Genomic DNA, 27223 nt, shown 5'->3' on the forward strand with positions numbered 1-27223 from the left:
AGAAGTGCAGAGGTGTCAAACTGTGGGTGAGCGACATAGGGGCATAGGGACAATCTCACAGATTACCGTGACCATTACTCGCTGTATCTGTTTTACACTTCATGGATTTGAATTTTGTTCACTTATTTATTTTTCATCAAGATATTGGCATTACATTCCCGTTTCCGTCATTAGATCAGCTTGTCTGTACACTTGAAGATGAGCACAGAGGTATAAGGCTGGCTACATTTTCCAAAAAAGGTTCCCCGTCTATCTCACGGACATTGGTCACCAACCTTTCCGTGACCGTTTTTCTGTTTCGATTGGGCGTCCTAACATGATTCTATCATGAGTTCCAATGTAGTGAACTATAACTCAACCTCAAGAAAGCCAAGCACGATGGATAACGTAACCGATTGCAATGGTGCCGGCTTGGACCTCATTCAGAATCGCATTGAGTCTCTGAACAGTAAGATGGACAAACTCATCAACATCCAGGAGAAGGTCCTCAACCGGCTGGATGGAATGTCCCAGGACATTGACAGTATAGAGAGGGACATGGAAACACTGAAGGTGGATAAGGAAGAGATCCATATCCCTGTCGGAGCCCGAACTCTACCACCGGCCCTGGCTCAAACCCAGGGCACGGGCATGGGGGGCGAGGTGAGAGAGATGTGTCAGGAGATGAGCTCCATCATGACAGTGCTGGACCAGCGCTCGGAGAAGCAGGCTGAGAAGCTGGACGGGATGGAAAAGCTGGTCCTCAGCATCCATCAGGTCATCAGATTCATTGGGGAGACGATGAAGAGCCCCCGGGTTATGGAGATGATGTTTATGGGTCCGGCAGCACACAAGGCCTCCAAGTCAAAAGACCTCAAGATGGCTATTAAGAGGCAATCGTCCGCAGAAAAGAGCAAGAGCTCAGTTACTAAGAAGACCGACAAGGTGAGACTGGGAGTTCTAACTGCTGTCATGTGTTTGGCTATGCCGGATTATGTGATATGACTTGCTATTCTATAAAACAATTTATCCATAATTAATATCACCTGATTGAGCTAATCATGTAAATGTAATTAACTAGAGAGTCGGGCACCACTAAATAATATTTATAGAGCTTTTATCTTCCGAATAAACTCTTAAAGACCTAGTAATATTTTACATCCATAGCAATCAACATTAATCTTCATCTTACTTCAGTCTCATCTGAAAGTTGTAAATTCTTGGTTATCTGCACGAACCCTGGCTAACAATTTGAATCAGCATACAAAATTGGGTTTAATCATTTACTTACTAAATACCTAACTAATCACACATAATTCACATACACATAATTAAATCATAACTTGATTACAAATTACGTCATAGGAAAACGTCCCTAGCGGGCGGAACAGATATGACGACTTGTTACACAACGGAAAAGGGGCTGGGTTGAGTGAAAGAGCGGGAAGACAGGAACAAAGGCGAAGCTGTGCTATCGTAAATACAGTATCTTATGCATTCTAAATTACTGCCCATTTGGAAAAGGAAAATGCAATAAATATTTACTCTGAGCTGCGCTTCAGTAGGTTGGTGGTAGATTGAAGGCCATGTGGCCAAACCGAGTCCTCTGTCATTTGAAGAATGTCTCTGGTTGTCAATTGGATACGTTGTAGTAACGTCGTTGTGTGATAGACGGGATACTCTGTCTATTCCTTCCTAACCTGCATTTGCAGCTGTGGTCGCTAACTCAACAGCTAGGAGGTATCACTTCTGTAGTGAATAAGAGTTCAAAGTTCATACCATTCGCAACCAAAGCTCCTGCTGATGTTGGCTTCGTCCTGTAGTTATTTTCTGAACCATTCTGACTTAGGATCGTCACCCAACACATCGGAACAGGAAGTTCTATTGTCGTCAAGGGCTTATATAGGAAGGGAGAAAAGGGGTGTATTTCATAGTTTACAATCTCTGTCTCTTCACGTGGGCGGGCCACTGAGTGAGCAGCCCTAACTTGAAATTAAATGAAAACCCACATCTCACTTTTTAGAAGCTCACATTTCATCCCATCACAAATAATTTCATATTCACGCATTTAAATTGAACTAATATTCCAATCCGATAACTCTGATGATATGTAGACTTTCCACTGTAGAGTTGTCATCTTATCATCGATGAGAATGTCTCAGATGACAACCGAACTGACATCATATTCATTAAGTACCACTGCATATGTTCAATTGTTCGGATTACCAGAATATTGTTCATTTCCCCTCACATACTGATGTTCCCAGAATCTCTATGTTAACCAAGTTTTAAAAAAAATGTAACATCAGTAGGTTGCAGAAGGGAAAAGGGGGGAAGAGGTATTTATGACTGTTTTAAACCTTACCCCCAGTCCAACGTCATGACACTGCGCTAACCAAAGAGGTGTGTTTTTGCAGGTCTATGTAGACTATATAAAGGTTGCTTTATTAAGGCACTTGGATACGTTAATGTGAACTGGGTTCATATTTTTAGAATGGATTGACGATATGGATGTGACGGCAAATTAGGTTAGATGAATTGCTGGGTTCACTGTTCCCTCATGGACCTGCAAGTTACATGTCCTGAAACAAATTTGCACAGTTGTATATAGGTTCGGAGGTAGACATGGCGTTCCATGTTGTCATGTTTGGTTTATGATTTGATTTCGTTTTATGACTTTGCCACTACAGAGGAAAATGATCAGAGCAGCAAAGCTGACTAGTCAAGTTGAGTTTTGTTTCCTAAGGAAGGATTGTGGCTTTGCTCATGCTACTTTTCCTCATGCAGTGCTGGAGGATGTGTCAAACCAATATGACTTATATAGCGATCTCCACTGTTTTATAGCGATCTTCACTGGTTTTATAGTGCCATGCATAGTATGCCATACTGTATGGAAGGTGCCAAAGCCTATACACAGTGGTAAAATTGGTGGGGAACTTTCCACCACTAGGCTTGTTACTGTGACTGTATTACCACCAGACCGGCGGTCCCGAGTTTTGATGGCAGTTGAATTCCACATGACCGTTTAGTCATGGTAATTAGGCTTCTCCAAGCTCTGATTCAGGGCAACCCCCCATGTACATTGTTTACCTCCCGCCATAGTAACAGTGTCAAACAGCCATTGATCTAAATGTCTGTACTTAACACTGTATGATACATGTCACAGAGGTCGGCACTTCTTCAGATTTGAGTGGCTCAAAATAGGAAGAAGAGGATGGATCTGTATAGGGGAGAGTTTTTAATAGTGGGGTGGTTCTATATCGTTCTATTCTGTATTTTTTGAAACTGCACTGTCGGTTAGGGGCTCATAAGTAAGCATGTCACTGTAAGGTACCTCTTGTATTCTACGCACGTGACTAATACCATTTGATTTGATTTCAGTTGCTATATGCTGTAGGTGCTGTTTTCAGATTTATAGTATTGCTTGGGGATGGAGTGCTGGACAGGTAGAATGTATTTGCCTTTGTACTAGAAGCAGGCATGTGGCTTAAATAGGGATCTAACTGGTTAAGGACTCATTGGCAACAGGTGGCAACAGGTAGCGACAGGGGTGAGAGAGAGCCTGGTGGTTAGAGCATTGGGCCAGTAGCTGATAGGTTGCTGGTTCAAATACCTGAGATGACAAGGTGAAAATCTGTTGATTTACCCTTGAACAAAGCACTTAACCCTACTTTACTTCATTGATGCTGTACTACTATGGCTGAAGCTAGCTGGTGTATGTGACAATAAATATATTTGTTTATCTTAGGGAAGTTAGTATAAGCATTTGGTTGACTAGATTTGGTACTGGACTGAATAGACAACAGAAAGAGAGGAATTTGATTAATACTGTCTACTGCACGGGGTTACACAATGTGTGGCACTGTTTGTATTGTGGAAGATTAACTTTACACCCAATTCCTCTGAGCTTAAAGGGCAGTCACTTCCAACTTCAACAAGCACTTGAAATTGTTGATACAATGTGAATAGCAGTAACACGCGGAGGGGTGGTCTTAGGCACAGACACTGAAAGTCAATGGGTAGTAGTGTTTGGCATTAAAGCCTTATAACAGGTTATAGGTACCCCATCACTCTCCATCATTGGCACAAGGGTGGATACGAGGCAGGTATCTGTTTTCATTCCCAGGGTATATTACCTGCAGGATCTATTTTATTTTAAAAATCAAATCAAGCATAGACAGTGTAGTGTACGAGTTTCCACATTTCATGGTGCAGAGTAGTGTGAAGTAGATGAACTAGGGAATAAGGAAAGGGGTACTGTAAATAGGTATTGGTATCGGAACATTTTAATGTAGTCAGACCCTTATTTGGTTCGATAAGGGTCCTTCCATTTCAACACAGTTCCAGCACAAAACGGACTCATTTGATACAGACATAACCTTTTCAGCTTGATTTGAGGTTAGAACTCAAACAGCAACTCGGAGGTCATGTAAGTCCTGACCTCATGTAGCAGGTGTAAGAGAAACGTCTGAGCGGGGTCCCTACAATCTGTTTTTAATACAGGTTGAATATACTGTATCATTGAAAACCAGATGTTTACTGTTTATAAGTCCACACGTTATGGCAGCATCCATACCTCTGTGATTGGCTATTGGCTATTGGCTACTGTATGACTCAGATCGCCAGGAATTCCCGCTGTCGTCAGAGCTTTCGTCAGGTTCTACCTTCAGCCTCTGGCCAGCTCCCATCAACTCAAGGTATGAGATGTCTGTCCACCACAGACATCTGTCACTTTAGCCCCCCACCACACACACACTGTACCCAACCCCCCTATCCTCAGATTTGTCCTTCAGGAAGAAACACTGCTGTCACTGTGGAAACCCTCTCCTCAAAATATCTTCTCTGCCTTACTACTGAGCAGTGCTTACCTCACAACCAACAACTAAGAGGCCCTCAAGAGACATTTTTTAAGATGTTGACCTGCTCATAAAATGACTGAAGCGTTTTCTGTGGTACTAGTCAGCCCCGCTTTACTGAAGTCTGTTTGAGAAGACTTGTTAGGTTGCTTGCGCGAAATGTTTCCGCTCAGGGTTGGCACTGCATGCTATTACTCACTATGAGGGGTGATGTGCTATAAATTCACAGCCTCGTACGTATGTAACACCCTATCCATTCATCTGCTGTGTGCAATCAACAGCATGCTTTGACTGAAACAAAGTTTGTCTTTATGTTGATGCATATTAACGCAGTATCAGAGTGCTGCCCTGAATAAAACAACTGATAAGTTATATGTTATATGTTTGACGGTCACTTTAATGTAATTCTTCCTTACTCTTTCATGTATTGTTTCCATTTTTCTTGTTCAGTTGTAACTTACACCCCCCCCCCCTCACCACCCCTCACCCTTCCTCCTTACCCTTCCTAACTGTGTCTTTATCCATCTCATGTTGCACGCCATTCGCCCTGTCCAACTAACACTGCCATGCTGTCGGTCTTCTTAACAGAGAACTACCTCTACTAAAGCCACTAAAGGTACTCAAGGGATGATAAACCCTGCATGTGAACGCATCCCAGCTCCCCGGAGACCACTCACAGTCACAAGACAACAACGCTCCACAGACCAAAGAATTTCCTTGCAAACAGCAAACCCACCGCAAACTTTGTACGTGTTAAGTTGCTCAAAGAAAACATGTTTTCATGACGTTTCTGAGCAGTAGATATTGTAATTGCATTCTGGTAGTGGTTTAAGGGAAATATACATACCTGACCTCATTTGAAGGAATGTTGACATGCAGACCAAATGCAGAGCGCGATGATCTTATATCGCGTCCTTCCCTTCCTTTAGCCAAAAGATCACAAGAAGAAGGATGGGAAGGAGAAGTCGGGTCTGAGCCCGAAGGGTCTGAAAGCACAGAAAAAGAAGAAGCTCCCAGACACAGCAGGTGCTCACATCACAGCACATTCAAATGTGTCAACAATACATCACAGCCATACACCACTCACACACACAGTGACCTTTATAAGTCAAAACAACCTAAATCCCACACAGCAGCACTCACAACATGTAACATGTGAGATGTAAACAACACCTGTTCTGAAAGCTTCGAGAGCGGGAGAGGAAAAATGGATACTTTCTTTTTAGCCAAAGGAAAGGGAACAGGCAAGTCACGACACTCTTCCTGTCAGACGTAAACAACAGTATTGTACTAACAAGTATATCATGACACAGAAACATCAAAGAGCTCAAAAGTTCAGACAGAAACATCAGACAACCACTCGCCGTCCTCTTAGGAGGGTACTAGGAGTGTGTTGACATTCTGAGGCATTGTGCAATTGTCTGATTAAAGTTACCAAAGTGACGTTCAGGCAGGTGGTTGAATTAATTTGAACTGTATACCCTCTGACGTTCTGTTTGTTCCTCTGCAGATACGATCTCCCTTAGGAAGCAGGTGTTGCTACTAGAGGAGGTTCAGAAGCTCAACAGGGAGAATGCAGAGAGATCATCATCATCATCATCAGGTCACCAGCAGCAGCACCTCACCCCTGATGGCTTCCTGGACCTGGAGGCTGGGTCTGGAGGGGCCTCAGAGGGTTCCCTCAGCCCAAACCTGCTGGACCTTATCCTCGAGGGCCCCAAGGCCCCTGTGACTGAAGAGGAGTCATTGTCTGAGGAGGAGGCTGCCGGAGATGGACTAAAAGTAGAAGAGAGGAAGGAGGAGGAGGTTGTAAAAAAGGAGAAGGAAGACCACCTTGTTAATGAATCTAAGGAAGAGGAGAGAAAGGAGGAGTTGTTGAAAACCACAGAGAAGCCCGAGGAGGATGGAAGACTAGAGGAAAAAAAGGGGGAGAAGGAGAAAGAGGGGGACACTACACTCTCTAAAGGCCCATCGGAAGCTGTTGATATGTCGGTAAAGGATATCCCTTCTCTCCCAACCTCCTCTGAGGCTCCAGGAGACACCAACTCCATTCCCGAGAGGTACAGTATCTCCTCTACCCTCACTCTCTTCATACTTCTTTCATTCTATGTATTACTATCTTTCTCTCTCTTTGTCCCCCTTTTCACACGATCTTACTCTACCTTTCTCTCACCCTACTTCAATTGTGCTTTATGTGCTGATCCCTCTCTTCCACGTATACACACACATGCGAAACAACATTCCACATTTTCTGAAACATTTCTAAAACATGTCCGTCTGTTCCAGCTGTGAAGACCACAACAAAAGTGATTCCTCTCTGTCTCTGGAGGCAGCAAAACAGGACCAGGTGGAGGAGGGCAGCACCGGCAGTAAGCGTCGGGTGATGGAGGAAGACCTGGGAGTAGAGGACCACAAGAAGAGTCGGGTAGAGGAAGGAGAGGAGGAGGAGAGGGAGGGGGAGAGGAAGGAGGAGGAAGAAGCAGAGAGACCAGAGGATGAGGGATGGGGCGTCTTCAAGGCAGACGGGGTGGATATCCGTGTGGAGGGGAAGAAGAGGCTGGGGAAAGATCAGGCCACAGAAGTCAAGCAGTCTACTGGGGAAACGTTCTTCATTGGTGAGGACCAGCATCTTTATGGGGTACCGTGGCTTTAAGTCTGGAGCAAAGGTGGTAAGTGGGCGGAATCTTATTCATTTGAAATGTGCACACGATTCCATAAGTCACACATTGATCTCAGTGGAAGACGGGAATTACGCAAACACACTTTAGGATTCGGGCCTAATATGAAATCCAATAGATTGCTGATATGGTGGCAATTATCTCTTTCTGTAGAAAATATTCATACCCTTATTGGATTTGGATAGAAAAGCATGCTCTCTCGGAGTAGCAAAGTACGAGAGAACTGAAGTTTGCATAACCAACCTTGTATCTTCTGTCATGTTTACCACAGGGTGTGAGTAAGCACAGGGTGATAATTTGATTATGACAATCCTGAGGTACCATTACAAGAGCACATGTTAACTGATTAACAATACAGCTTATATTTCCCCTCCATGCTACTGTTTGCCAGGGCTCGCTTGATATCAATCTCAAAATGACTTCACTGGTTAAATGAAGGATAAATAAATAAGAATATATTTTTATGTATTTCATACCTTCCTTTAGACAAAAGTCCTCCTCCACCAGCTCCATTCAACCATCGGATAGTGTCGGCCAAACCCAACCAGATCAGCAACTTCTACACCATCAACAGAGTTGAGATTCTAGGAGGGTACGTGTTCCAAACGGAGCGTTACTAGTATCAAATCCTAGATGCCATTGTGTCCGTGAGCATTTTTATTTATTTAACCTTTATTCAACTCGGCAAGTCAGTTAAGAACAAATTCTTATTTTCAATGACGGCCTAGGAACAGTGGGTTAACTGGTAGGAACAGTGGGTTAACTGCCTGTTCAGGGGCAGAATGTTCAGTTGCGTAACACTCCTCTCTTCTCCTCTCCCCTGGTTCATAGCTTCAAAGTTATATTATAGGAAAAATCAATAAAAAATACAATACCTTCACAAAATGATATTACTTTCCTGTATTGGAAGAGATCTGATTTTGTATTTGAGGACATACTGATAAAATAGTTCTGATAGTTCAAGTTCTGACCGTGAGATCCCAATCAATTCAGAGGATGTATTATCTTGATGTGTAACATTCTAGGATTTGTGACTTACAGGTGATAGTTTTGGCAAGTCTTTCTGACCCCTGTCGAGGGAGTACGGTTGCGTTGAAACGTTCCCATTATAAATCATAAAACGACACAGACAGGTGTAACTCAGAAACGACACCTTACTTATCTTTGCTCTCTCCTAGGGGTCGTTTTGGCCAGGTGCACAAATGCATGGAAAACTCCTCAGGTCTCACGCTAGCTTCCAAAATCATCAAAGCCCGGAGTCAGAAAGAAAAGGTACAAAGTCAACATTTTTTTTGATACATGATTTGCATGCATGTAAAAACCTCCACACATCCTTGTGGCTTCCTTGAAAACTACTTTTTGAAGGCGGACCCACTTTGCTTCCTATTCAAAATGTGGAAGTAGACATCGGAACATAATGCTCTAAGGACACTTCAGTCAACGTGGATGGGGGATGTATTTCCTCAGATGTTTTTAATTTGACCCAGAAAAGAGAAGCCGTACCTTGCCTGCTAGCTGTGAGTGAACATCTGACACTTCTCATTGTGTGGTTGGTGTGTGTTCGGCATGCAGGAGGTGGTCAAGAATGAGATCATGGTCATGAACCAGTTGGATCACGCCAACCTGATCCAGCTCTACGCCGCCTACGAGTCCAGGAATGATATCATCCTGGTGCTGGAATAGTACGTTCCCTCCACAGAATGAAAAGGAACGTTATCAGCATTGTACTGAATCTCTATGGTTTTCTACCTTGCTGTATGTTCCTTCTCATAATGTTTTCTCAACCCACATCTTTAAAGGACCAGTGCAGTCAAAAATGTGATTTTTTTCCCCCCTGTGTTTTATATACATTTCTACACTATGAGGTTTGAATAACACCGTGAAATTGTGAAAATGATAATGCCCTTTTAGTGTAAGAGCTGTTTTGGACTGCCTTGTGACATCACCAGGTGGTAAATTTGATTGATAGATATTATTTGCCAGTTAAATAAACACACACAACAGATACATGCTTTTAAAGTGTCAGGGATATCACACAAAAGTTTGACTTCTTTCCATTGTAATCCCTAAATTCCATGGTGCGAAAGCATAACAACATTACAGAAATAAAGACATATTACATAAAGACTTGAAAAAGATATATATTGCTCGATCATCAGCCAGCTTCTGACATTCTTTTTTTAAATGTGATTGGGGTCGGCATGGCTTTAAGTTGCTGGGGTAGTTAGTTCCACTCAACAGCAACGGTAATATAAGTAAATGATTTGATAGGTACCTAGGGGCTTAGTCAGTAATGATTCTATGGACCAGAGCAAGTGGAATTAATTTGACAATTTTCTCTAGCTGATTAAAATGCTTGACCTCCAGATGAGTTGGGGGATTTGAAGTAAAAACCTCACCAGTTTGTTTGTGGCTGGTCTGTCTGTATTCTTTAGATGTTTAGGGATGCTGGTGAACCATGATGTGTACGCATAATCAAAGTGACACTGAACTAGCGCACTTGCCAGAGTCTTTAGGGTGTCACATCAATATATTTTGAGGTCCAGGAATGTAGTTTTTTGGTTTATCTTTGTTAAAACCTTCCATAGTCATAGTCTCACCAGGGAGGTACGTATCCAATTCACACCCAAGGTAGCTGACTGATGTTTTTGGTGTAACCAATGAGTACTTTGAAACTAAAACCAGTGGACCTTGACAGCTTTTACTCTGGAACCAAATAAAATGGATTCTGTTTTTCATGATGCAGATTAAATGTGTTATCTGGATGCAATTTACTGATATTGGGTAACTGTACTAAGGATCTCTTCTATTGAGTCTTTGCCCTAATGGGACACCAGTAGAGCAGAGTCATCCACATCCAAAAGCAATTTACAATGTAGCAAAGAGCTGCTGTTTTTAGGAGTGAGTTCATGTCTAATTTTTAATCAGCACTTTCAACACTGTTTTTTATTCAACAATATTACAAAGAATAAAATGCGCTTCTCTTTACTTCCACTCGCGATGCAATAAATGAGTAGCCAAGTGTATCGATAGCCCTGCATTTTTATTATTATTAGCAGCTATTTTAATTAGCAGTATATTTTAATATCGGGGAGTATTTCACTTTCTCTGGTCAGAGGAACAACATGAATTTGTGCCTGAGGCAGATGCGGTGCGACTCGAGTTTCTTCATCAGGTGGAAAACTGTGTCCCCTCTCTCTGGTCAGTCTCACCGGAGAAAAGGAATACTTCTGAGACTATTGCTGTGTTCAAAACAAAATCTCTGACGTTTGACTTCAGTGTGTTTAAGACAATTGGGATCTCTGAGGGAAAAAAACGAGATCCGATTGGGGAAAACCATTTTTCACAGTTAAAAGCACCATGACCATGAGATGCAGGTACCATCAGTCCAGTAAAATAAAAAGCTGTGCCTTGGTCTGAGAATAACACTATTGGCAGGCCAGGCATATAGCCAATATGCTGTGATAATGTATTAGACCTACTGCACAAACCTCAGACAGACAGAACTGTTTTTATTAGGCTAATGTTTAAAAAAAATGTAAGTCATGTTTAAAACAAAATCTGAACGTTAGATCTCGACTTGTTTTTTGACTGTGAAAGTAATCTTGACTCACAAAAGATTGGTGACCACTGCACTAGAAATTTTTCATTAACATCCACCATTTTGTCTCTACTTGATAAATAGGATCTAACCGAGTCAATGGCCCTGCTGTTAAAACCAAAAGCATGATACTATGATCAACCTTGTCAAATGCCATGTGCAGATCCAGCATTATCGTTCCACAGAAAAGTCCTGATAAAGTCAGTTGAAAACAATAGTCTAGTCAGCGGAGTGGGACTTTCATAAACCAGACTGTAATTTGTATAAAACTCTTTCCAGCACTTTAGACACTCAAAATAGATACAGGTCTATAGTTCCCATGTGACTTTTGCTGCCCTTCTTGTGGATAGGGTCACTCTATTATGTTTCGTATGTGTGGAAACTCTTCCCTGCTAAATGGGTGACAAAGGGGGCAATAAATTCAGCACCATATCTTAATAACCTGTCAGGGATATTGTCGAGGCCTGTAGCTTTAGAGCAGTTTAGTTTAAACAGTCTCTTGCCAACTCAAGCCGGAGACACTGCTGTAAAGGAAAATGCATCAGCCTGTACAATCATCTTGGAGTAACGGCCTGGGTCCCGACCCTCCCCATACACTCCAGTACAACCAGGTATCCTCTAAATGAAATCTGAGGCAACTGTTGTGAAAAAGGTATTAAGATTTTTTAGTTGCCACTTCCTTGTCCAACGTAATTTGTCCTTTGACCTCAAGACCCAAGATTTTGCAGTTTGTTTCTGTTTATCACTATATGCCAACTGTTTTAGGGAATGCCACAACTTCCTAGGATTATTCCTTTTCTCACAAATGTTGCAATTAAAATGTGATTTTTTTTGCATCTTCAATCATCTGGCTATCTTTGTTCCTTAGGGTTCTGTGTCTCAAAATGTGGTATTCCGTGATTTAAATGGCCTCAAGGATTTCTTGATTCATCCAGGGTTCAGTTTTTTGTTTAATTCTTACAGTTTTCCATAGAGCCACTTTATCCACAATGCTTAAGAAACAGTTGAAACAGTCCCATGCTTTATCCACATCTAGACATATAAGTACCGGGTCCCAATTAACTTTACTCAAGTGATCAATAAATGCATGTTTGTGAAAACGTTTCAGAGATCTAACAGTTCTTGTGTTGTGAAAGTTGAACAGTTAGTTTTCATTTTTTTCCCCTCACCACTCCGAGAAAGTCATTTATTACAACAATCACAGTTTACCCAGTTTGATATTGACCCTGTAATGTACATCCATTGTACCCTTAGTTATAGGTACATAATTGTACCCTTCAGTGTTGGCTCGCTCGCCAATAAACGGCTCTTTTTGATTGCATCTTTTTGGTGAAAGTCGGGAACCGAATTGCATCGGCGAAAGAGACGTTTATCTGGTTCCCTGATTTGCATACTGCGACTACTGCTCTTTGAGCTCAAGCAACGAATATCTGCAGATAATTTACAAGATAATTATCTGTAGATAGTGAATCTTCACCGCAGAAACAAAAAAATAGTGGGGAGAGTGCGTCATTCTGGTCCACACCAGAAGTGCCGAATAAATGTATGAAAGCGCATTTAACAATCTAACGGAATGGTCGACTACTTTTTGAGGATTACATAAGAGATAAAAAAAAGTGCATGGTTGTCGGTAGATTTGTAAGCATTTTGAACAAAGAGCCATTTGGGAGACAAATCAGCGTCTCTTTTATGTGAACGGAGCACAATAATGAACTGGCTCATGGAAAGACTCAGAACGCCCATCACCCTTTCAGTTCATACCGTAAAAGAGACATAAGATACACATTTTTCTTTTTAGAGTACCACCACAGCGACAAAGCTGTCTGTTTATTTTAAGTGTTTTTTAAAAACCTCTTCTCTATACCAAGTCCCTCATGTGTACACGCCTCTCCGCCATCCCACTTCTGACACCAGTGTATCAAATTCGAAGGGTAGCCCCGACCGGGACTGGGTCAAGCAACCTTTAAGCCAACACATTAACCATTTTTCCAAGAGGTCCTCTTGACAAGGTCACTCAGTGTTGTGTTCAGGTTGCTATAATATTGATTACAGCTCTTTATGGTGACATGATCTTATGTAAGCCTTAATAAAGACTTCAGAACATGCAGCGGACATGCTCAAACTTGAACTAATATAACCATAGACCATAACCATAACATAACCATAGGTACAACACTTCCACTCACGGGTGGGCAAAAATAACTAACTGATAGCCATGCCTCCACTAAGCTACGCCTCCAGTGATTGTACCTTTTTATATAAAAAATATTGGATACAAAAATGTACCATTATACTAAGATTATCTGCACATGTACCCTAAAAGGTTCTGAACAGCACCATGTGAGATCATATATGTACCTCTGAAGGTACATTATGCGTATTTTTATATTTTTGTACCCCAGAGAATAATACTGTACCCTAACCATACCCTTTTTTTCTGCGAGTGTACAATGTCTTTGTGTGTGTGTGATCGCAGTGTGGATGGTGGGGAGCTCTTTGACCGGATCATCGACGAGAACTACACTCTGATGGAGCTGGACACGGTCATGTTCATCAGGCAGATCTGTGAGGGCCTTCAGCACATGCACAAGATGTACATCCTCCATCTGGACCTCAAGGTAAACAACCACACTGTATTTGACAGGGGCAGTGATGTTATTGAGAGCAGGGCAATACACAGATTGTGCACAACAGATAAACACTTGTCTACCTGCGTCTTGATATTTTTTCACCTTGAAGGGTTTCCTTTTTTGTTGTCTTTCAGCCGGAGAATATTCTATGTGTGAGCAGAGTCACAAATAAAATCAAGATCATTGACTTTGGACTTGCCAGAAAGTAGGTTTCAAATTCACATTGATCTTTGTTTCATTCATATAATTTTAGATGATATGATGTATCACTGCATGGAGTATTATAATATTGTATTTGTATTGATAGATTTCTCTTCAAAATTAACATGTATTCCTCCCAGATACATGCCCAGAGAGAAGTTGCGAGTGAATTTCGGCACCCCAGAGTTCCTGGCCCCAGAAGTTGTCAACTACGACTTTGTGTCATTCAACACCGATATGTGGAGTCTGGGAGTCATTACATATATGCTGTAAGCGCACACACACACACAATGACACCGATATGTGGAGTCTGGGAGTCATTACATATATGCTGTAAGCACACACACACACACACACACACACACACACACACACACACAGACACACAGACACACACTCTCTGAAGGCTCTTCCTCTCCTTCTACAGTCTCAGCGGTCTGTGTCCTTTCCTGGGCGACAATAACCCTGAGACTCTGAACAACATCCTTGCCTGCCAGTGGAACTTTGACGAGGAAGAATTTACAGACATATCAGAGGAAGCCAAAGACTTCATCTCTAAACTACTCATCGTCAATAAAAGGTATCATACATCCAGGGGTGAAAGTAGATTTAACTCCAATGTGCGCACTCGCATGCACCCCAAACATTTATGGGCCTGGAGTGGCTCTGGACGTTCTGCTGCACCGAGACAAAAAATTGCCACAACCCCTCCTATCCCCGAGAGGTTTGGCCTTGGGCTAATTTTCTTCTCAGCTAATAGTCGGTAGAACAGAACATAATAGCAGCCCAATTCATATGCTACAAATTAAACACAATGTTTAACACATCTGGTTAGTAGCTATATAATCAGTTCAATGTCAATAACGTATCCTAATATTTTCACTCTGATTAGACTTATAAAATCACCAATGTCTCTATTAAATTTGTTCTTATATTTATTTGTGCGTTGATTGGGGAAAAACAGCTTGCAATCAAGAGAAAACATCTCCAGAAAGGTGGATAATAAATTGAAGTTTCAGGTAAGAATGGACAGAGAAATAGGCATTCTTACCATATTTCTCCATTGTCAAATCAGGGTCTTGTTGGAAACAAATCGGTTGATTTTTGCAAATAGTTCAATATGAGACATCCGTATGAATCTAAGAATGTCACTTTCAAAAGTTACCTTTCCACCCAGACAGAGACTCAACCGAGGCAGTAAATCTCAATTTTCAACTGCTGGCTACTCATCCGTTGCAAACTTCTTCGGGATCGGTGTCCCTTCCACGGGACGGTTGAGCTAATGTAGGCTAATGCGATTAGCATGAGGTTGTAAGTAACAAGGACATTCCCCAGGACATAGACATATCTGATATTGTCAGAAAGCTTAAATTATTGTTAATTGAACTGCACTGTCCAATTTACAGTAACAATTACAGTGAAATAATACCATGCTATTGTTTGAGGAGAGTGTACAATTTTGAACATGAAAAGTTATTAATAAACAAATTAGGCACATTTGGGCAATCTTGATACACATTTTTTAACAGAAATACAATGGTTAATTGGATCAGTCTAACACTTTGCACACACACTGCTGCCATCTAGTGGACAACATCTAAATTGCACCTGGGCTGGATAATACATTTTGACCAAACTTCAAAGTGTTTCCTTTCAAAATGGTACCACGAATATGCATATCCTTGCTTTAGGGCTTGAGCTACAGGCAGTTAGATTTGGGTATGTCATTTTAGGCAAACATTTAAAAAAAGGGGAGGATCCTTTTAACCCAACAACAGAAGCGCTTCCCTAAAGCTGCCTGGGTTTAAACATCTCTTTTCCGACAGTGAAAGGCTCAAATAATAGGGACAGAATAGGAAAGTAAATGTTTTATCTCCTTGAATATTGAATGCCACAGCTCAGCATTCAGAATGTCATCACAGTCACATCTTTTGTGGGCATTTTAACGCTTGGTTCTAGAATAAGGCATCATGAAGTTGTTATGGAACACTTTATATTATCTGGATACTTTTTATTTATTTATTTCAAAATATAAAGCTGACAATAGGTATCCTTTTTGCCCTTTTCTTTAACAAAGGGTATGGCATACAGTGCCTTGCAAAAGTATTCACCCCTCTTGGCATTTTTCCTATTTTGTTGCCTTACAACCTGTAATTTAAATGGATTTTTATTTGGATTTCATGTAATGGACATACACAAAATAGTCAAAATTGATGAAGTGAAATGAAAAAAATAACTTGTTTCAAAAATTTCAAAAAAAAAATCAAAACGGAAAAGTGGTGTGTGCATATGTATTCACCAACTTTGCTATGAAGCCCCTAAATAAGATCTGATGCAACCAATTACCTTCAGAAGTCACATAATTAGTTAGATTGCACACAGGGGGACTTTATTTAAGTGTCACATGATCTGTTACATGATCTCTGTATGCATACACCTGTTCTGAAAGGCCCCAGAGTCGCAACACCACAAAGCAAGGGGCACCAGCAAGCAAGCAGCACTATGAAGACCAAGGAGCTCTCCAAACAGGTCAGGGACAAAGTTGTGTAGAGGTACAAATCAGGGTTGGGTTATAAAAAGTATCCAAAACTTTGAACATCCCACAGAGCACCATTAAATCTATTTTAAAAAATGGAAAGAATATGGCACCACAACAAACCTGCCAAGAGAGGGCCGCCCACCAAAACTCACAGACCAGGCAAGGAGGGCATTAATCAGAGAGGCAAAAAAGAGACCAAAGATAAAGCTCCACAGCGGAGATTGGAATATCTGTCCATAGGACCACCTTAAGCCGTACACTCCACAGAGCTGGGCTTTGTGGAACAGGGGCCAAAAAAAATCCACTGCTTAAAGAAAAAAATAAGCAAACAAAAAGGCATGTGGGAGACTCCCCAAACATATGGAAGAAGACACTCTGGTCAGATGAGACTAAAATTGAGCTTTTTGGCCATCATGGAAAACGCTATGTCTAGCGCAAACCCAACACCTCTCACCACCCGAGAACACCATCCCCACAGTGAAGCATGGTGGTGGCAGCATCGTGCTGTGGGGATGTTTTTCATCAGCAGGGACTGGGAAACTGGTTAGAATTGAAGGAATGCTAAATGCAGGGAAATTCTTGAGGGAAACCTGTTTCAGTCTTTCAGAGATTTGAGACTGGGACGGAGGTTCACATTCCAGCAGGACAATGGCCCTAAGCATACTGCTAAAGCAACACTTGAGTGGTTTAAGGGGAAACATTTAAATGTCTTGGAATGGCCTAGTCAAAGCCCAGGCCTCAATCCAATTGAGAATCTGTGGTATGACTTAAAGATTGCTGTACACCAGCGGAACCCATCCAACTTGAAGGAGCTGGAGCAGTTTTGCCTTGAAGAAGTGGCAAAAATCCCAGTGGCTAGATGTGCCAAGCTTATAGAGACATACCCCAAGAGACTTGCAGCTGTAATTGCTGCAAAAGGTGGCTCTACAAAGTATTGACTTTGGGGGGGGGATGAATAGTTATGCACGCTCAAGTTTTCTGTTTTTTTTGTTGTCTTATTTCATGTTTGTTTCACAATGAAAAATATTTTGTAACTGCCAAGGGGGGTGAATACTTTCGCAAGCCACTGTACCCTCACTAAATTCAAGCCCTGGTTTTAACCAAACCCTTCCCAGACATGGAGGTATTTAAGGAATGCATGGTGACGGTATTGGAGGATTTGGCTATACCGATAAATCTAAGGGCAGCATAATTACGTCTGTCAATCAGGTAGGCTTACCTCTTTTTATATAGGAAAATAGACTCTAGCAAAGCCCTATTGTTGTTAGTGAAGTCGAATTAAATTAAGACAATTGTTAAAATTAATTACTTTCATCTCCGTTTGCTGTCCACCACTGTTTGATTATGTCGCAGCCAATCCAAAACTGGCTTTTTCTTTGACTTCCTCATTAATGAGTTAATGATTTAAAAAGTGTCTGTCTCATGACATTCTTATACATTTTAGTCTCCAGTCTATGAGCTACAGAAAAACCACATAGGCTACTACTCTTTCCACTGTAGGCTACATCATTTATGTAAAATGAATCTGGTGGAGCGTTGGTGGAGCACCGCAGCACTGCGTCTCTCTAACAGCACCCTGGAGAGGCGCGCTGGTCATGGACAAAGCGGACACTGATTTCATGGGGCGGCATCAGCGCTCACCTAAATAGCCCTCATGCCACTGGGTGAGAGAAGTTATCATTGTTTTTAGACAGAGTAATGTGAGGTGTTATGTGTTGTTGGAGGTGCGTCTTGGTCAGTTTAGCTCGGAAAAGACCTCCCTCGTCAAACTGCAGCTCTAGGCGGCTGCTTAATCCTACCTAACGGGCGGGCCGGCTGTGGGGACCTAATCAAAGAATTACATTTAGAATCCCTATAAATTCTATAGCATCTCTATGGTCCTAATTATAAAGATTTTTCATTTAACTTTTACAACGTGTTAGCTTTTCTTGTGGCATAAACACAACCAGTCGTGATGTTTTCATCTGATTGTCAAACAATCAGGTCAAAGGGCTCACAGTATTTATTTTGCCAGGACGCCGTACCGGACCGTACCACCTTACTTTCTCCCCTGCATACATCTGCCTCATTCCAGAATGTATTGCTTAACACAAAGTACATTTTGCAATATATTAAAATCTATCTCTCAGGGGAATGTCTGCCAAGAGACAGAGCTTTACATCTGTTTCTACATTTATCTCACTGCTTGTGTTTGTGTGTTATTGTGCAGTTGGAGGATAGGTGCCTCTGAAGCATTGAGGCATCCTTGGCTCTCTGACCCAGTCCTCCATCACCGACTTCATGAAAAGGTACAGGACACCTACTCACTCCTTATAGAGAACAATAGCATCGACCTTTTATCTCTGCACTGTCTCTATGCACACTTACAGGACACCTACTCACTCCTTATAGAGAACAATAGCATCGACCTTTTATCTCTGCACTGTCTCTATGCACACTTACAGGACACCTCCTCACTCCTTATAGAGAACAATAGCATCGACCTTTTATCTCTGCACTGTCTCTATGCACACTTACAGGACACCTCCTCACTCCTTATAGAGAACAATAGCATCGACCTTTTATCTCTGCACTGTCTCTATGCACACTTACAGGACACCTACTCACTCCTTATAGAGAACAATAGCATCAACCTTTTATCTCTACACTGTCTCTATGCACACTTACAGGACACCTACTCACTCCTTATAGAGAACAATAGCATTGACCTCTTATTTCTGCACTGTCTCTATGCACACTTACAGGACACCTACTCACTCCTTATAGAGAACAATAGCATCGACCTTTTATCTCTGCACTGTCTCTATGCACACTTACAGGACACCTCCTCACTCCTTATAGAGAACAATAGCATCGACCTTTTATCTCTGCACTGTCTCTATGCACACTTACAGGACACCTCCTCACTCCTTATAGAGAACAATAGCATCGACCTTTTATTTCTGCACTGTCTCTATGCACACTTACAGGACACCTACTCACTCCTTATAGAGAACAATAGCATCGACCTTTTATCTCTGCACTGTCTCTATGCACACTTACAGGACACCTCCTCACTCCTTATAGAGAACAATAGCATCGACCTTTTATCTCTGCACTGTCTCTATGCACACTTACAGGACACCTCCTCACTCCTTATAGAGAACAATAGCATCGACCTTTTATCTCTGCACTGTCTCTATGCACACTTACAGGACACCTCCTCACTCCTTATAGAGAACAATAGCATCGACCTTTTATTTCTGCACTGTCTCTATGCACACTTACAGGACACCTACTCACTCCTTATAGAGAACAATAGCATCAACCTTTTATCTCTGCACTGTCTCTATGCACACTTACAGGACACCTCCTCACTTCTTATAGAGAACAATAGCATCGACCTTTTATCTCTGCACTGTCTCTATGCACACTTACAGGACACCTCCTCACTCCTTATAGAGAACAATAGCATCGACCTTTTATCTCTGCACTGTCTCTATGCACACTTACAGGACACCTCCTCACTCCTTATAGAGAACAATAGCATCGACCTTTTATTTCTGCACTGTCTCTATGCACACTTACAGGACACCTACTCACTCCTTATAGAGAATAATAGCATCGACCTTTTATTTCTGCACTGTCTCTATGCACACTTACAGGGCCCTACACACTCACTCCATCATCTGATCACTTAACATGCACATACATTTATACGGACTCTACACACACGCACACCCACTCACATACAGTGCATTCGGAAAGTATTCAGAACCCTTGACACATTTTGTTAGGTTACAGCCATATTCTAAAATGTATAAAATTATTTCCCCCCTTCATCAATCTATAAAACAATACCCTATAATGACAAAGCAAAATCAGGTTTCTAGATATTTTTGCTAATTTATTACAATTTAAAAAAAAATATATGTTATTTACCTAAGTATTCAGACCCTTTACTCACTACCTTGTTGAAGCACCTTTGGCAGCGATTACAGCCTCGAGTATTCTTGAGTATAACGCTGCAAGTTTGGCACACCTGTATTTATGGAGTGGCAGGAAGCCTAGTGGTTAGTGTTGGACTAGTAACCGAAAGGTTGCAAGTTTGAATGCCCGAGCTGACAAGGTAAAAATCTGTCGTTCTGCCCCTGAACAAGGCAGTTAACCCACTGTTCCTAGGCCGTCATTGAAAATAAGAATTTGTTCATAACTGACTTGCCTAGTTAAATAAAGGTAACATTTTGGGAGTTTCTCACATTCTTCTCTGTAGATTCTCTCAAGCTCTGTCATTGGATGGGGAGCATTGCTGCACAGCTATTTTCAGGTCTCTCCAGAGATGTTCGATCGGGTTCAAGTACGGGCTCTGGCTGGGCCACTCAAGGACATTCAGAGACTTCTCCAAAAGCCACTCCTGTGTTGTTCTGGTTGTGTGCTTAGGGTTGTTGTCCTGTTGGAAGGTGAACCTTCGCACCAGTCTGAGGTCCTGAGCGCTCTGGAGCAGATTTTCATCAAGGATCTCTCTGTTCATCTTTCCCTCGATTCTGATCAATCTCCCATTCCCTGCCTCTGAAAAGCACCCCCACAGCATGATGCTGCCACCACGATGCTTCATCGTAGGGATGGTCCCTGGTTTCCTCCAGATGAGACGTTTGGCATTCAGGCCAAAGAGTTCAATCTTGATTCCATCTGACCAGAGAATCCTGTTTCTCATGGTCTGAGAGTCTTCAGGTGCCTTTTGGCAAACTCCAAGGGGGCTGCCATGTGCCTTTTACTGAGGACTGGCTTCTGTCTTGCCACTCTACCATAAAGGCCTGATTGGTGGAGTGCTGCAGAGATGGTTGTTCACCTGGAAGGTTCTCCAATCTCCACATTGGAACTCTAGAGCTCTTACCTAGACCACCAGGTTCTAGGTAACCTTCCTGACCAAGGCCCTTCTCCCCCAATTGTTTAGTTTGGCCTGGCCGGCCAGCTATAGGAAGTGTCTTGGTGGTTCCAAACTTCATTAATTTAAGTATGATGGATTCCACTGTGTTCTTAGGGGACCTTCAATGCTGCAGACATTTTTTGGTACCTTTCCCCAGATCTGTACCTCGACACAATCCTGTCTCGGAGCGCTACGGACAATTCCTAAGACCTCATTGCTTGGTTTTTGCTCTGACATGCACTGTCAACTGTGGGACCTTATATAGACGGTTGTGTGCCTTTCCAAATCATGTCCAATCAATTGAATTTAGCACAGGTGTACTCCAATCAAGATGTAGAAACATCTCAAGGATGATCAATGGAAACAGGATGCACCAGTGCTCAATTCGAGACTCATAGCAAAGGGTCTGAATACTATGTAAATAAGTCATTTCAGTTTAAAAAAAATATTTGCAACAGTTTCTAAAAACCTGTTTTCACTTTGTAATTATGTGGCATTGTATGTTGATTGCTGAGATGTTTTATTTCTTGAATCAATTTTTAGAAGAAGGCTGTAACGCAACAAAATGTGGACCAAGTGAAGGGGTCTGAATACTTTCCGAAGGCACTGTACAAGCTGCTTCTACTCTGTTAATCTTATAACCTGTTGCCTAGTCCTTACGCCTATAGATATCTACCTCCATCACTCCAGTATCCCTGCACATTGTAAATATGGTATTTGAACTGTCCCTATATGTCAGGGGTCGGCAACCTTTTTTGTTTGGAGTGCCAATTTACTATTTATCTTAACACGTCTAGCGATCTGTGTGCTAGTAGTGATTTTCAAATGTGCATTACAACTAATTGTGTCTGTTGAATATCCACAAAAGTAACAATTCCATAGCTCGCTTAACAGAGGCGCTTTCCGTTAGCCCCGCAGGCTTGATCTTGGAACACAGATTCTCTTGGTGATTTATATAGTGACATTTAAACACGGGGTGGCCAATCTTATCTTCGGGCCAGCTTTCCGAATCCTTTGTTTCCCCACCGTAGCTGGGTGTAATAGTGAATATGTTTTTGATATCGACACCTCTCTCCTCAAAATGATCTGTGAAGGCTTTTGCTACGTCTTCCCCTTTAGTAGTACCATGCACGGGTTTTATAGACCAATCAGCTCCTCACGTACCTGCTCTGAGTCACCGTATGTTGCAACAACTGCCAGACGTGGAATGTCAATCACATCCAAACTCTCATCAAGAGTCACACAGGTGCGTCTTTTGACGCTACAGTTTGCTGCTCCTATACATTTTCAACCATCTCGGTAACGCGGCTTTCAACCGTTCTGGCAGACACAGGCGCGTCTTTTGTCTTTGAGGGGATTGTGTCTTTTTGATTCCTTCAGTCTTGTCCGACCTCATCCTTAACGTTTTTCTCATGTCTCGTTCCAAATATGATGCCGCACACTTGATGTCCGACAAAGAACAGGTTAACAACAAAGAAAGCAAATAGACCGGTGCATCAGTAAAACAAATCATTATTCATTTGTCCAAGAGGCAATAAATGAGTGGACGTCTGCCTTGTTTTTCTCTGCTGATGACATTTTGTGCCCTGCACTTTTTGAAATAAGAAAAGAAGGTGTGCTTGCTGCTAGCCATGTGAAAACGAATCTCTCATCTTCAGTGCTGCCTTGGTTTTTGAATTTTGTGGGAGAGGTGAGGTGGGTTGTCTTGCACTGAACTAATAATATGAAACTCCGGCAAAATCATGAAAGCCCATTGGCTAATCAGGATTGACATACCTTGGAAACTATGACATTGCAGTGAATACCAACGCAAATTTGAAATCAATGTATCGAAGGCTGGCACACGTGCCTTAGGTTGCCGACCCCTGCTGTATATAGTAGGCTTACGCATTGTGTTCTTCATATTTCTTATTTCTCCTGTGTTTATGTTTTTCTAGAATTGCATTGTTATTGATTATTGCATTGTTGGCTTTTTGAGTTTTCAAAAAAGGCATTTCACCGTAACTTGTGCATGTGACATTAAAACTTGAAACAGCTTACTACCTTAGAGAACATTGCTATATTATGAAGTGGTGTAGTTCTATTTTTAAAACAGGCACTGATTGGTTTGCTGAGGTTAGGAAGTGTTTTTGTTTCTAATTGTTATCGAGTATTGGACTTAACTTTGTGTTTTATAGAAGAACATGTGTCACTGTTCCCGGCGATCTTCATGCGTACCCATTACAGAGAGTTGAGGTAAGACGCTAAACCTTCCTCATCACAAATTCTATCTACTTCCTACTGCTTATTTTTTTTCTACATTTGTGTAAACACCCTACACAGTTTAATGGAATATTTTCCCCAAAATGCTACGTCTCAAGTCAGGATTCAGCTCTCAATCTCCACAATAAAGTAATGTCCTCCTAGGAACCACCAGGGGGAAGCATTTCATCAATGTTTGTGCATAAAGGCAGTAAGAAATTCAGATTAGAGCAATACAGTCCAAAAATGTTGACATTGCTGAAACTGAAGTGTTTCCCATCCCGTTATGTTTTGAGCAGCATGATGACTAGACGGCGCCAGCTGTGGCCACCTGGACCAAGCCTGCTGTACACTTGCATGTTTACCAGCGCTTACCTATCTAAACACCTGTAGAAGTACACTTGTAGAACTACTGGAGCTTACCTTGTCTGTACACCTGTAGAACTACAACCTGCAAAACTACAACCTGTAGAATTACTGGAGCTTACCTGTCTGTACACCTGTAGAACTACAACCTGCAAAACTACAACCTGTAGAATTACTGGAGCTTACCTGTCTGTACACCAGTAGAACTACAACCTGTAGAATTACTGGAGCTTACCTGTCTGTACACCTGTAGAACTACAACCTGTAGAATTACTGGAGCTTACCTGTCTGTACACCTGTAGAACTACAACCTGTAGAATTACTGGAGCTTACCTGTCTGTACACCTGTAGAACTACAACCTGTAGAATTACTGGAGCTTACCTGTCTGTACACCTGTAGAACTACAACCTGTAGAATTACTGGAGCTTACCTGTCTGTACACCTGTAGAACTACAACCTGTAGAATTACTGGAGCTTACCTGTCTGTACACCTGTAGAACTACAACCTGTAGAATTACTGGAGCTTACCTGTCTGTACACCTGTAGAACTACAACCTGTAGAATTACTGGAGCTTACCTGTCTGTACACCTGTAGAACTACAACCTGTAGAATTACTGGAGCTTACCTGTCTGTACACCTGTAGAACTACAACCTGTAGAATTACTGGAGCTTACCTGTCTGTACACCTGTAGAACTACAACCTGTAGAATTACTGGAGCTTACCTGTCTGTACACCTGTAGAACTACAACCTGTAGAATTACTGGAGCTTACCTGTCTGTACACCAGTAGAACTACAACCTGCAAAACTACAACCTGTAGAACTACCATAGCTGTGTGATGGATGGACGATACATGTTACCTGAACAACTGTTAGCTCACTAGATATGCTGTTTTGTTGGTTTTTGTACGTATATCCAAGGATAGGTCAAAATTAGACAAAAATAAGGAATTGGTTTTAGTGGAAACATTACCTGACAGTCATACTGTACTTTTTTGAGTGGGTTGTCATGTACTGTAAAAGTGCTATTTCAGTGTGATGCCAAAGCTTAGAAGACTGGAGGGTGTCGTGAAAGATAGTATGCTAGGTACAATATGTGAATTTCATCTGCAACGCAAATTTAGTATGACATAACACCAGACTCTAACCTCGTATCTTGTAAATACTTTGGGGGTTTGATTTTGTCAGACAAACTAGATTCCAGATTTAAAAAAATGTTTACTTTTAGCCAATGTTGTTTCCCTGTCGTACAGTTGTACTGTTCTCTTCCCTCATGTGTGAATCCATTTTCATTAGCTTTATTTCCATCTCAGTTATCCACAATGCATCTCAACGTTTATGCTGTGATGCTGCTCTCCATTTCATCTCATTTTCTGTTCATGTAAAAGAGTTCCGTGTTGAGTACTGTACCCCACTTTTCCTCGGACTGTGTGTGTATTTATCAAACCAAAGGATTTTTCCGTTTAACTTGACTGATAGACAGACAAATGTCATGTGTTTGCTGTGAGTTTTGTGCTCTCTTGATATTGGGTGTAAATAGATCAAATGTGTAGATGTTTGCTTAAACTTTTAATGCAGACCTGGGGTACTTAGTGAGCCTGGGAAAGCATTGTTATACTGTTTTCATTTTCTCGAAATCATTCGATCCATTATAGAATTATAGAATATAAATTGCTGTTGATAATCTATATTGTATTTTGGAAAAAGAGGTACTTTCAGTAAAGAAAATGGAAATTGTTGCGCAGGAATACTCATTTTTTGATTTCACACAGACACAGAACAAAAAAGGCCTAAGTTCAAGCAAGGATATTAATACATTTAAATCTAAAATAATCTGACAATGTTCGGGATGTTTTATCTATGTTCTAGTATATTTGTAAATCTACAGTATGAAAAGGGTTGAATGGATCTTGTCTGGTCAGGTTTTATAAGCTCTAGGATGTGCACTTTAAATTGTTATTTGTTTAAATCAGATGAATTTATCAAAACTAATCCTGGCACTTAAGAGAAAATACCATGTTAGAAATGATGTTTTTATGCCTGTAGTCATACCCTGCATTATTTCATTATATTTTGTTCATGTGTGTGTGTATATGTATATGTATCCCCAACAGTTTTACTTTATATTCAAATAATCTTATTTTATTAGTATTTTCTTTGTTTTCTTTTGATTTTTTTTTGTTTTGCCTTTGTTACTTTTTATTTAATGAAAGCATGCTTTTTGCTTTCATGTGCTCAGTAAAACCAATTATAGTACATACATGACACATTATACACAATTATTTCAATGTGTAGGGTTATGCATAAATGTTTCCATAGATACTATTGTTATTTGTTCAAACTTTTTCTCAATGCTTGTCCACATGTTATCATTTTGTAATTAAAAAATAAAACTACTTTATTACCTTCCATGAATGTTGGCTATTGGAAAGTATAGAATTAGAATATTATTATTAGCTATTAGAATTAAATATGGCTAGTGTTTCATATATTACACTTTTCCTCTATGGTGTATATCTATCTTAGGTTTACAGTTGTGTAAACAGTAAAACTGCTGTCTTTTTAGTCTGTTGGACATTGATTGTCATTGTTTTGAAGGATAGAGTACAATAAAAAATACAATAATAATCTGATCTCAGCAATGGAGTGAAACACATTTTGAATTCAATGTGTCTTTTGAAGTTTTGGAGCATTAAAACTTAAATAAATATTACAGCGAAAGAAAAAACACCTTTAATATCATTTAAGTTTTGTATTTTTGTATTTAACCTTGTATTTAACTAGGCAAGTAAGTTAAGGTCAAATTCTTATTTACAATGACGGCCTACATTATCACAAGTGTCTTTTCATTGAAATTCTCTTTAAAACGTATTCAAATTGTGTTGTATTTCCAACATAAAGTAAGAACAAATCTTTAGTTCGGAGTTTCTGTCAATCACAGTGTTGGTGTTTTGTTGGTTTCCTGGCTGTAGCTCCTGTAGCTTCGAGGCTCAACCAATCCCAATGGGTTTTTAATTCCATTGACCACATGTGTCCAGTAGAGGGCAGTAAAACTAGGGAAGAAATCCGTAGCCTACTCAGGAATTCAATGTAGATATATATTGAGTGGACAAAACATTAGAAACACCTGCTGTTTCCATGACAAACTGCCCAGGTGAATCCAGGTGAAAGCTATGATCCCTTGTTGATGTCACTTTAAATACACTTCAATCAGTGCAGATAAAG

General features: G+C 41.1%; 1 protein-coding gene across 1 annotated transcript; it reads left to right on the top strand.

Moving 5' to 3' along the window:
- On the top strand, positions 1-26407 carry LOC112226830 (myosin light chain kinase 3). Its single transcript, XM_024391424.2, has 14 exons — positions 1-924; positions 5765-5861; positions 6346-6895; positions 7122-7450; positions 8000-8105; positions 8692-8785; positions 9086-9195; positions 13591-13732; positions 13879-13949; positions 14086-14214; positions 14373-14525; positions 18694-18772; positions 23568-23625; positions 23931-26407. Exons 1-13 carry the CDS (start codon positions 328-330, stop codon positions 23622-23624), a joined length of 2514 nt encoding a protein of 837 aa, XP_024247192.1. The 5' UTR covers positions 1-327; the 3' UTR covers position 23625; positions 23931-26407.
- Positions 26408-27223: the final 816 nt, after the last annotated feature.

The sequence above is a fragment of the Oncorhynchus tshawytscha genome, linkage group LG28 (assembly GCF_018296145.1).
Source record: "Oncorhynchus tshawytscha isolate Ot180627B linkage group LG28, Otsh_v2.0, whole genome shotgun sequence".
NCBI classification, from domain to species: domain Eukaryota; kingdom Metazoa; phylum Chordata; class Actinopteri; order Salmoniformes; family Salmonidae; genus Oncorhynchus; species Oncorhynchus tshawytscha.

Coding starts and splice junctions, on each gene's coding strand:
- LOC112226830 (XM_024391424.2), top strand. CDS start 328: ATGAGTTCCAATGTAGTGAACTATAACTCAACCTCAAGAAAGCCAAGC. Junction 7,451..7,999: donor TGGGGAAACGTTCTTCATTG/GTGAGGACCAGC, acceptor ACCTTCCTTTAG/ACAAAAGTCCTCCTCCACCA. Junction 14,215..14,372: donor GGAGTCATTACATATATGCT/GTAAGCGCACAC, acceptor CTCCTTCTACAG/TCTCAGCGGTCTGTGTCCTT.